Source organism: Staurois parvus, unplaced genomic scaffold, assembly GCF_062004578.1.
Source record: "Staurois parvus isolate SC_StPar_1 unplaced genomic scaffold, SC_StPar_1.0 ptg000446l, whole genome shotgun sequence".
NCBI lineage: Eukaryota > Metazoa > Chordata > Amphibia > Anura > Ranidae > Staurois > Staurois parvus.
This window is the reverse complement of record NW_028318242.1, coordinates 653,522-666,273: the sequence shown is the minus strand read 5'-3', so window position 1 is coordinate 666,273 and position 12,752 is coordinate 653,522. Positions and strand designations below refer to the sequence as shown.

Genomic DNA, 12,752 nt, shown 5'->3' with positions numbered 1-12,752 from the left:
CTAAGTTCCCAGCTCACATTCAAACATACACATACTAGGAACAATTTGGACAGGATCCAATTAACCTATCAGCATGTCTTTGGAGTGTGGGAGGAAACTAGAGTACCAGGAGGAAACCCACAAAAGCAGAACATGCAAACTCCAGGCAGGTGGTGCTGTGGTTGGGATTCAAACCAATGACCCTAGTACTGCTAGGTGGAAGTGCTAACCATTTAGCCACCATGCTGTCCTAAGTTCATTGAACAACTAAACCGGTGTAGGAAGGCCACTCATGTTTAATGACTTGCCCCTGGACGGTTTTACCCCCCTTCCTGACCAGGCCATTTGTTTGCCATTCAGCACTGCGCTATTTTAATTGACATTTGTGCAGTCATCCAACACAAATGAAATTTGTATGTTTTTTTTCACACAAATAGAGCTTTCCTTTGGTGGTATTTGATAACTGTATTTTTTTTTTTTTATATATATAATGAAAGAAGACCAAAAATTTTGGAAAACAAAACAATATTTTTTACCTTCCGTAAAAAAACATATCCCAAAAAATTTAAAAATCGAATTTCTTCATAAATTTAGGCAAAAATATATTCTACTACATATATTTGGTTAAAAAAAATTCCCAATTAGCATATATTAATTGGTTTGCATGAAAGTTACAGAGTCTACCAACTTTGATATATATACTGGAATTTTTCTTTATTTTTTTACTAGTAATGGAGGCGATGAGCGACTTATAGCGGGACTGTGATAGTACGGCGGGCAATCTGACACTAACTGACACATTGTGGCAACTAATTGCAACTGACATCTCCAGTGACACAAATACAGTGATCAGTGCTAATAATATACACTTGCACAGAGCGCAGCCATGGAAATGCAGAGCTTAGGTAGTCTTCAATCTCCCGTATATTTTATGTACAGCACTATATATTCCATTGTTTTATGTAGACATATAAATATAATTACCTGTATCAATACACGCAATAAACAAAAATGATTTTTTGCTGTCTTAAACGTATCTTCTGTAGGTGGGGCCAGTGGCTGGGGTAGGGGTACCCAGTTTTAAGGGAGCACACACATATAGTCCAAGTGGTGTAAAGAAATCTTGCATTGGGTATTATAATTAACAAGGTAATTGCATACAAGCTGGTGCTTACAGGAGTAAAATAAAGAACTTTATTTTTGTATTGCTGTTATTGCTGTGTATAATGTGAAGTTTATGTTGCTTATCATTATGATGTGAATCATGATTAAAGCCATAGTAAACGGCGACATTTTCTTTAAAAACAAACAAACCTGCAAGACAATGTCATAATGTGCTAGTATGCATCCCATACTAGCATATTATGTGAAACCTACCTTCAAACGAAGTCCTCCAGCGGCATGATGTCACCGCTGTCAGTGCTTCCATCTTCACCCAGTCCTTCTTCTGGGTTCGTGGGCTCCTACGGCTTGAATGGCCGAGCCACGATGACGTCACTTTCTACGGCACACAGCTCTTCCTTCAGAGCGCATGCGCTGGTGTATTTTACAAGTAAATATCTCCTGAATTGTGCACATTTAGGAGATATTTACAGCCTTTATAGGCTTACCTGTAGGTACAAGTGAAAAAATGACTTTACTAATACTTTAAGTTCTATTTTACTGTGCTTTGTCTTGCACTGTGTAGTTATGCAGACACTTACAAGTCGCCCAGGATGGGAAGGGTTAAAGCAGAACTCCACCCAAAAGGGGAAGTTCCGCTTTAAGCCTTTGTCCCCCGCTCCCCATTAAGGATTGGCATCTTTGGGGAGTGGGGAGGGGAGCAGATACCCGAATTTGACAGGTACCCGCTCCCATTTCCACTGCGATCAACCTAGGTGATTGGAAGTGGAAGTTGTCCTCCCCCCTCCCTCCTCGTAGTCTTCTGGGACACGTGACAGGTCCCAGAAGACCAGGGGCCACTCACAAAGCACAGCACTTCGTGCGCATGCACAGTGGGCACCCGGCTGTGAAGCCACAAGCTGTCACAGCCAGGTGCCCACACTGAAGATGCTTGCGCCAGGGAGAGAAGACGGACGGTGAAACCAGCTGTGGTGAGGACACTGCTGGACCGAGGGACACGTAAGTGTCTGTATTTTAAAAGTCAGCAGCTACAGTTTTTGTAGCTGCTGACTTTTTTTTACATTTTGTAGGTAAAATGCCACTTTAACTGTGATAGATTCTTTTCCCAGGGTTTCTGAGTCTTGCCCCCTGCTATAAGTATAACATAAATATGAGGGAGGGTTCACAGCTCGCTCTATATTCCATATGGGACTTACAGAGGCCTGCTGCAACATGTGGTCCTACTGGAGCAGGTGGCTCTCTTCTGGGTGACCATGCTGGGGTTCTCCCTGGACTAGGAATCTTCCAGCATTGTGTGCTGTGCTGCTGAACTGTTATGCTGAATCTTCAAGCCTGATCTGAAGTTACTACAAAGGGGTGCATGGGTTGAAGAGGAGGGCATGTTGTTGGTAAGAGTAACCAACATGTGGTTGTCAAATGAAGGAACTAGAATTAGCCCTAGAATCTAGGTAACATATTGCAGTTAACAAGGCAACACAATATACTGTAACAGCCATTAATGGCACAGAGGTAAAGTAGCAGATTACTTGCAATGACTGGTGTTAGCAGTTCACTCAGTAAGTCACTCATCCAGGTGAGCCTTGTTTTACCCAAGGACAGCTTCTGAAAAAGGGGTGGCGGACTGGATAATTAAGTAGAACCTCTGTCCTGTAAAGGGGCCTCCCAGAAGCTTCTCTGGAAATCTGGAATGTTAACTCAGCACTATCCCTGCACTGTCCCTCTTTGTATAGGAACCTCCCCCTATGCTTCTACTGTCCAAGTAAGGTGTCCCTCACTTACCTACTCACTCCAGACACGCCAAAATGAGTGCAGGAACCCAAATTAAAAAGGGTTGCCTCACCCAAGATGACCGCTGAGGGTCACCAGAGCTGCTCCCTCTGAGACACCTATGGGGTCTGCACAGGAACAATTTTCTTCAAAGCCTTCACTCCATCTGTACAGTGGCACAGCACCACCTACTGGATAGAGGACACACTGCACCTGTCTACACCTCTGTTTCAGGTTGTTACCATTACATTTACCTAATAAATATCTAAAAGCATTTTTTTCAGCTAGAGTGAGGAAATTATATTATTGTTATTTTCCCTTGTGTTCCTGATGGCAAGATTCACCATCTGTATTTGTCCTATGTCACCAGAACCAGATTTGAATGGAAATCTTGGGACACCTTTTCCAGAACAACTAAGAGTTTCTCCCTCACCTCAAAAATTCCACCTTTTTCTTATATCCTATCTTCCCGACGGAACCTAAACAGCAAAAAAACAAAAAAATTCCCTACTCTATCCAATTGATTTAGGAGATTTGGAAGTGTTCAACAGGAGTACATAAAATCAAGTACAAATGCCAGGGGGAAAAATACATCTTATTCACCCCTGTGCAATGCTGGTAGCCTTTCTAAATGTCCATCTGACCTTGTTGTTATCCAGAGTACCTCCTTGTCTGATTTTTATGAAATCATTTCTCACCTGCCAATACAGAATTACCTCTTACCTGCTTTAAACAGAGCCTCCACTCGCATTACACCAAATTACATCTCACTTTCTTCAGTAAGTAAATAAACTAAATCTCAACTAACTGCAAACATTCACATTGAGCAACTTTATTACGCAGGCTCTGTAATCTGTCAATACCTGATGACACATGCATAGTATAGATCATAGGAAGCCTGGATCTAGAGCAGAAGTCAATGCAAAACTGTTGGGTTGCTGGCAATTATGTAACCCACCCTGCACTGGATTCTCCATAGGAAAATATTGAGAATTCTCTTCTGCATGTGACAAGAACGGCTAGGTTCAAGTAGTCATATTGATTGAGTTGCAGTGGCAAATCTTCCATCAGAATCACCGAAAATCATAAAAACTCTACAATGATTTGTCTTGTTTGACTCTAGCTACAGTCTAGCCTGCACTAACAATGCATATAGTTACATAGTTACATGGTTAGTCTGGCTGAAAAAAGACAAAAGTCCATCCAGTTCAACCATTAAAAAAAAAAAAAGTTATAATCCTACACCCACAGTTGATCCAGAGGAAGGCAAAAAAAACCCAGCAAAGCATGATCCAATTTGCTCCTGCTGGGAAAAATTCCTTCCTGATCCCCGAGAGGTAATAGGATATTCCCTGGATCAACTTTACCTATAAAAACAAAAGCCCATTCAATGGTGACATCTTGTACTTGTGATTTTAATAAATTAGAAAGGACCAGGGTTGGACCCCCTTTTGCCTTCAGAACTTCCTTAATTCTTTGTGGCATAGATTCAACAAGTTGTTGGAAACATTCCTCAGAGATTTTGGTCCATATTGAAATGTGTAACTGTTGCTTTTCTATCATCTCGAACCAGTCTACCCATTCTCCTCTGACCTCTGATATCAACAAGGCATTTTTGCCCACACAAATGTCGCTCACTGGATATTTTCAATTTTTCGGGTTGTGTGTGAAAATCCCAAGAGATCAGCAGTTTTTGAAATACTTAGACCAGCCTGTCCGGCACCAACAACCATGCCACATTCCAAATCACCTTTCTTTCCCATTCTGATGCTCGGTTTGAACTTCAGCAAACCGAACTTCAGCTCTTCACCATATCTAGATGCCTAAATGCTTTGAGTTGCTGCCATGTGATTGGCTGATTAGCAATTTGTTTTACCAAGCAATTGAACAGGTGTACCTAACAAAGTGGCTGATGAGTATATATACTATATAGAAACATATAAAAGTGACAACATAAAAAAACCAAGTGGTCCATCCAGTCTGCCTGGTTTTGTGTCTGTGTGTGTGTTTTTGTTGTGTTTTTTTTTTATATTGCCAAAAGTATTGAGAAACCCCTCTAAATCATTGGACTCAGGTGTGGCAATCACCTCCATAGCCACAGGTGTATAAAATCAAGCACCTAGGCATGCAGACTGCTTCTACAAACATTTGTGAAATAATGGGTTGCTCTCAGGAGCTCAGTGAATTCAAGCATGGTACTGTGATAGGTTGCCACCTGTGCAATAAGTCCAACTGTGAAATTTCCTTGTTACTAAATATTCCACGGTCAATGGTTAGTGGTATTATAACAAAGTGGAAGCAACTGGGAACAACAGCATGTCAGCCACGAAGTGGTAGACCACGTAAAATGACAGAGTGGGGTCAGCGCATGCTGAAGTGCACAGTGCACAGAAGTCCCAACTGTCTGCAGAGTCAACAGCTAAACACCTCAAAACTTCATGTGGCCTTCATGTTAGCACAACAACAGTGCCTAGAGAGCTTAATGGAATGGGTTTCCATGACCGAGCAGCTGCATCCAAGCCTTACATCTCCAAGTGTAATGTAAAGTGTCAGATGCAGTGGTGTAAAGCATGCAGCCACTGGACTTTAGAGCAGTGGAGATGTGTTCTCTGGAGTGACAAATCATGCTTCTCTGTCTGGCAATCCAATGGACGCATCTGGGTTTCGCAATTGCCAGGGGAAAGGTACTTGCCTGACTGCATTGTGCCAAGTGTAAAGTTTGGTGGAGGGGGGATTGTGGTGTGGGGTTGTCTTTCAGGGGTTGGGCTTGGCCCCTAAGTTCCAGTGAAGGGAACTCTTAAGGTGTCAGCATACCAAGACATTTTGGACAATTTTATGCTTCCAACTTCGTGGGAACAGTTTGGGGATGGTCCCTTCCTGTTCCAACATGACTGAGCACCAGTGCATAAAGCAAGTTATATAAAGACATGGACGAGTGAGTTTGGGATGGAGGAATTTGACTGGCCTGCACAGAGTCCTGACCTCAACCTGACAGAACACCTTTGGGATGAATTAGAGCAGAGACTTGTTGATGGGGACAAGAGCCTCTTCCCCACAACCCTGGCAGGTGGTTGTGGGGCTCTGAGTGTGTGGGGCCTATTAGAATCTGGAAGTCCCCATTACAAGCGGGCCCCCGGATTCCAGCCCCCCCATGTGAATGAGTAGGAGTACATAGTACTCATTCACTCAAAACAAAATGTAGTGTAAATAAAAACAGGAGGAAGTTTTTGAGTCCAATGTCAATCATGATGAATGATGCCGCCGACTTGAGAAAAAAAAAAGAGCTTGTCATCTTCCGAAGGCTCCCACCATCTGATAGCTCTGCTGTCTAACAGTTCTTAAATAATTAAGGGGCAGAGCCACCAGCCATGATGTCCCAGGGTGTCCCAGACCCCTTATGATGTCACCAACACAGGGAATGCTGTTAGAGAGCAGAGCTGTCAGAATGCAGATGTGGAGCTTTTTTTTCTTTTTTTTCAGGGCAGCAGCTTGTGATTGATACTGTATCTACTTAAGGGGACTTTTATTTTTTATTTTTGTTTTTTAAACAAAGAGCTTGGGGAAAAAAAAGCCTCCTGTATTTATTTTCATTACACTTTTTTTTTGAGTAGGGGTACTCATTCACATGGGGGGGAGCAGGATCTGGAGGCGATCCCCTGCCCCAAAGCACCCCTCCATGTTGAGGGCATATGACCTGGTATGGTTCGGGGGGCAGTCGCTCGTTCTCTCCCCCCTTTCCTGACCAGTTGTACTGCTGGATTAGGGTCTGGTATGGATTTTGGGGGGAGGACCCCCCACACAGTTTTTTTTTTAATGCTCATTGCTCATGTGATCTCTGCTAAAGGTTATACATATGGCTCAGTCTGGCTTGTCTTTCCCTTAAGCAGTGATCAAATGACAAAGTACCCAGGCCTTGTAACATGTAGAAAACACTTAAGAAAGCCTGCATCAGTATGTATTTCAGCATTCTCATACTCTTTATTTATTTATGCCACCGAATATGTTAACATTCTTATACAATCCAGATTAGGATAAATTCTTTGCATGGTGATATATCAGTACACGTGTTAGGTCGGTGTAGCTTTGTGCGGCGGTAGTGAACACACAGAGTTCTGGATAGCAGAAAACAATGTATTGAAGAACTTGCAAAACAGTATAAAAACTTTCCGGGGCACACCCGACTGAGGAATTCCTCACAGTCAGAGCAGAGAGTCAGCATTGAATAGGCCCAGGCTGGAGAAAGTACTTGTCTAGGGGAGCAGAGTGGGGCCTTGTAAGTCCAACCCAAAGGGAGTTTTCTCCGATGTAGACATAGTCCCCAAGCTTTCCCTCCTCCTCTGGAACTTCTCCCTGCTGCTAGTGCTGTCCCTGACCGACGGTTATGCTGTCCCCAGGGCGGACTGACTATTTGGAAACTCGGACACTGCCCAAGGGCCAGGGTCAGTAGGGGGCCCCATGAGATGCCCCTGGTACCTTTTTCATAGGCTTTTTTGAGTTTGGGCAAGGACACAGGGGCCCTATGATCCCCTATTGCCCGGGGGCCCCATGAGTTGTCAGTCCGCTCCTGGCTGTCCCTACACTAGCCAACTCACAATTGTGCACCAAAATTCAGGGGCAGAGAGTCTGCATGATCCAAGATGGCCCCCAGGGTTACCATGAAGCAGCAAAGCCAACCTGAATGCTGCCACAGGGGACCAAGGGAATCATAAAGAATCATAGAGAAACACAGTTTCTCTTGACTTCCTCCTACAGCTGCATTGTCGTTCTAGATGAGTGCCACCTGTAGTGGAAAATGTAGACTGCACCTGCCTACACATGTCAATGCCTTGAAGCTTAAAAGATGGTGGCAAAACCATGTTATATTCTTTACAACCATGTTGTTTTCCTCTATGATTTTTCATTAATAATGGACATTGGTTAGCAATGGAAAAGGATCACAAATCTAGGTCATACTTGTTCTTTACTTAAAACATTTTAATGGCTAAATTATCTAACAAGATGTCTGAAATGTAATAATATTTTGAGTATTGTATTCACAGGTGTGGTATCCTGCAGGTGAAAAGTGATATGACAATATAAACCCACAGGCAATGTATGTTCTTTTAGCAGAAAACGTGATAAAGACCTCTGTTTGCAATGCATTAGAGACAAAAGAGGATGGAACCCCAGTGTTCTTAGAACACCCAAGGTTGATCCAGTCTCTCAAGCTGGAGTGGACATTCTTCCACTGCTCCACAATGCCCTCCTATCAACATGGGATGAGCTGTTTGGCATGTACAAGCTGGTAGACCCAATGTCTAGGAACCTTGCAGACAGAAATGCCATCCACGCTCCGCATTACACCCAACATTTCCCAGCCTGGTCCTTTGAACTATGAATAAGTATCACCCACTTGGTGGGGTGCTCTCGGTATTCTCCTCCTTTCTGTAAATAAGTGGAAACACTTTCCCTCTAGACCCCAGAGTTATATCAGTGAGCAAGGTAATAACGTAATAGAGACTGACTCCACCTTCTTTTAAGCATTCATGGCATTATGCATGGGTAAAGTGAGCTATCTAATAACAGAGTCTAACAGTTTGGAAGTTTCTGCTGTTTTTTTAGATATCCAGCACATTATGAATGGGTAAATTGAGCAATCTGACAATGTAATAGAACAAGCAGAAAAAGCAGAGCACAGAGCAATGTCAGAAATTTTGTTCACTTCATTCAGAATAAAAAAGCATCCACTTACATTTAAAAACTGAGACATGCTGCCTGGTAGAGGGGCAGTCACCAATTCACAGGGTTCCAAAGCATAACAAATCCAGATGAAGGAGAGCCAGGATCCAAATACAGCAAAGGAGGCTTGAGAAAGGGGCTAATAGCCCAGAAACGTGTTGCCTGCATCCCAGACCACCGGGGAACAGTGTATGATGGGCACTGTGTCCCCCCTGCAGCTCCATAGTTCCAGTCCTGAGTGTCCTATACACGGCATTGCCAGCTGCTCACAATTACCGTCTTTCTGTAGAGACTGCACTCCTGTGCTGTATGTGGATTTTGGTTCTCCTCTGTCTGGTTCTCTTATGTTGTGGCACCCTGTGAATTGGTCACTCTGCCCCTTTCCCAAGCTGGATGTCTCTGTTTTTAAATGTAAGTGGATGCTCTTTTAATCTCAATAAAGTGAACAGAATTGCTAACATCTCCCGGTGCTCTGCTTTTTCTGCTTATTCATCCTGAGGCTGGTCCTTCCCAAGGTGGCTTTTTTTGTGGATGTTGCGTTGATTGTACAGCAGATCCTGTTCTAAAGCACAAGAAAATACCATATCCAGCATGTCCCCACCTTTAAGACAGACACCATACGACTGTACCGATTAAGTTATGATTAAGGTCTATTGAGATTTAGACTGTACTTTTGGACATTCTTCATCCTTTAACAGCTCACAAGTTAGCACAACAGTTTATATATTTTTGTGCATGTTTTAACAATGTAATAGAGGATGGCATGCTGATATTGTTTTTAGGTATCCAGGGCTTTATGCACAGGTAAAATGAGCAATATAATAATATAACAGAAATTGGCTTAGGCCATTTTCACACAAAGAGTCTGATCAGTGACCACCTGTCAATTTTTCAGATCCTATGGACCGGCTGATGTGAATGGACTTGTGTCTGTTTACACCCACCTACCTCCAATTCAATCCAGTCTGCAAAAAAAATAAAGGTGGTATGTCTAGCCATAGACAGATAGGAGGGCAGTTGGGTGTAAATGGACAGTGAAGTCAGTTTACTCCTGGCCACACAGAGTAGAGCGGGCTCTGTCTGTGTCTGCTCTACATAAACTGAGCGGACACGGATGGCTCATCCGCCCGCTCTGCTCTGATTGGAAGGGGATAAGCAGACAGATCCCTCCCTGATCTAAATGGAGTCCACCCCTTGTGAAAGATGCAGCCGTCACCATTTGTGCAAATCTTCATCTCTAGACCCGACCATACGGTCATTGGCTCCACTACACTGTAAGGGTTGCATTATATTGATACCCTGCAGGAGACTATTAATTACCACTCCGGTGTCTAATTGACTGTACACGACACACAGCTACATATGCATAGGGCATTGCTTGCACCTGGATACATCGGTAAAATTATCATACAGCTCACCTTTGACTATCACGCCCAAGTTTTGGGCTTCTCCAACCTATCATCAGCATTCCACCATGTCAGTCCACCACCCCATATGAACTGGGGTACCTTCCCTTACTGATGTCTTGTTGTTTTATATGGACTACCATATGTTAATTTTGCCAAACCTGGCCCCATTGTGGCAACGTATTACTATACATCAGGTTTTGGATGGATATGTCTTATGCTTTTGATGTTGTTGCTGTTCCACACAGAATGGGCCACCACTCTCTGACCGGAGTCACTTTACCACTCTTTGAATGTTGGTTGATTGGGTAGCATGCTAAGTCCGCTTACCGCTTACTAGTATACACTGACTGCCGGTCTTGAGACTGCTGGCCTGTCATTTTATGCTCTCTATGAGACCTAGTTAATGCATTGCAGTGTATGTGAGTGGATGTGTGGTGCCTGGGCTTGTATTTTAAGGTGATAATGTTATCTAACCTTATTTTAACAGTGATTTGAGGATTGTTGGCCATTTGGCCTAATTTTATTTAATTTTGATCTCAAAAAAGTTGTTTGGTTTGGTTACACCATGGTTGGTTCTCCTTTAAGCCTTTTTTTAGGTGGCCTCTCTTGGTCCCCAACACATTTTTTCCTGATATGACTCCAGCTTCCGAGGACCCCACCACTTAAACTTATGGTGAGTCGGTGACCTATCCCAGCACTCTGAGATCTCCCCTCTATAGGTGATTTATACCTTCTTTGCAAGATGCCTTAGGTATCCAAGGCATCATGGATGGGTAAAACCAAAACAGGTCTTTCTTTAATACACTAGAATTATCTTAAAACACATTTGACATTGTTAATAAAATCCATAACTGAACCAGATAAGTTTTAAAATATGTGTTTGAAATTCTACTTTAAACAGTAAGTGCACCTTTAAAAAAAAGAGCACCAAAAGAGTTTGCTGTTTTGCAGCAAAACCCTGAAAATGATTATAATAGCAAGTATATAATATATAGCTATCAATCAAATTTTCTTTTACACATTCCTTTTTTTTTTAGATTGTAAATGCACCTTTAAAAAATGCCTTTGAAAGAGTTAGCTGATTTACAGCAAATCTCTAATAATGATTGTAAAAGCAAGTACGTACTATGAAGCTATCAATCAAAAGATTAATGCCACACACACTCAGTTTCTTACTGAGATTAATCAAATACAGTTACCTTTTGGTAGTGCGAAAGGGTTTAAGTAGTGGCAAGCTGTACTGGTATTTCTCTGCAAAGCAGGGCTTGTCAGTGCTGTCCATGGTGTCTTTGTAGCAGCTCATGGTGTCTAAGCAAAATAAAAACAGGTAATACAAACGCTGAGATTACACAAAGTATTGAGCAATAAAAGAGCTATCAGAACACTTCTAAACACACCCTCTGGGTATTTATACTGCATTAGTTCCCAACATGACGATGCAGAAACTTTATAACGAAGCAGCAGAAGGTACATTGGATTATATCCTAGTATTACTCTCAGCACAGAGGTGTTCCAATTTTTCTTGGAATTAGAAAGGACATCGGTCTCTCTCTATGGAAACAGTTAAAGTATATTCACAGGGCAAACTTATTTATTTATTTATTTGAGAAAGGTTAAAACCCCCCTTTTTTGCTGTCTGTGCCTTATAGTTCTTTACTGCTTTTGTGTCTGTCGGATGCTTTCCTCTGTATTCTTGTTTTAGTGACAACTTTAAATTTTTAGATTTTTTAACAGTTAAGGCTGAATTCACACATACTGTGGAGAGAGACATTTTACTGCATTGTAAGCACACACAGGCAACAATTGTTTCCTGTGTGTCCCATTCACACTGCAACACAACCTAGAGCTGCGCTGAAGCAGGCTGTGATCGCAGCGCACCATGCTGAATCGCATGGCAATGTACAGCACCACAGTGCATCGCATTGCTGTACACCTCTATGAATGACGTGTACGTTTTGTACACTTCACATGAAGTTTGTGCAAAACACAGCCGGTAATGTACAGCTGCCAGTGCGGTAAATCGCTCTGGTAGTTGTCCGTTGTAGTGTTAATTTACCCTTAACAATGGTCACAAGGACAAATAGAGAAGGTGACAGCAGACATTACAGACAGCAATGTAACCCTAATAGAGCTTGATCCCTTTCCTACTCTATCCAAAACAAAAAAAATTAACTTTTTTTGGGCAATACTTTAAAATGTCCACCGACTTAAAAAAGGGGAGTCCCAGTCTTTTGTCATTGAAGAAGCTACTCTTAACTGTACCACTCTAATTTGCTATAAGTGGTTAGGTGCTATAGTAAAAGACTTTTAGTGATCTTCAGCTATCCTTCTAAGTGTTGTGTATGCTAAATATATCACTACATGCAGAGAGGAGTAACATTTGCAAGAAAAAACTAGTCGTCCTTACCAGTTCATCAAGCTGCCCCAAGAAAAAGCTGCTGGCTAGCTACTGTTGTGAGTCCAAAGATAAAGTGCTGTGCCAGGCACATGACAGAGGCAGTGACACCGCTGTGACAGGCTCAGGAATATTGTGTGACTTTGTGACTAACTTTTGACAGCTTGAATTGGACAACTCCCCCACTGCTCCCTGGACTGTGATCCTCCCTCCCATAGCAGGCCAGTCACGCCTGCTGCTTACTACCTATTCCCAGTGTGTGCTGGGCTATATATAATACTCTACATACTGCACAGCTGACGGCTCAGACTGTGACCACTAGCTAGTGACTCCTTTCAAGGCAATCCTGGATTACTGATAAC

At 42.6% G+C, this 12,752-nt stretch overlaps 1 protein-coding gene across 2 annotated transcripts in view; it reads right to left on the bottom strand.

The window, feature by feature from the left end:
* Positions 1 to 12,534, bottom strand: part of LOC149453596 (ATP-binding cassette sub-family C member 5-like) — a 99,600-nt gene extending 87,066 nt beyond the window's left edge. For both annotated transcript variants that reach the window (XR_016314662.1, XM_089688094.1), the window contains exons 1-2: positions 12,403 to 12,534; positions 11,195 to 11,303 (exon numbers count right to left, since the gene is read on the bottom strand). Coding sequence is in view for 1 of the 2 variants with exons in the window: in XM_089688094.1 (XP_089544220.1) it covers positions 11,195 to 11,298 (104 nt within the window). In the remaining variant the exon portion in view is untranslated. The remainder of the gene's footprint in view (positions 1 to 11,194; positions 11,304 to 12,402) is intronic.
* Between the last annotated feature and the right edge of the window lie 218 nt (positions 12,535 to 12,752).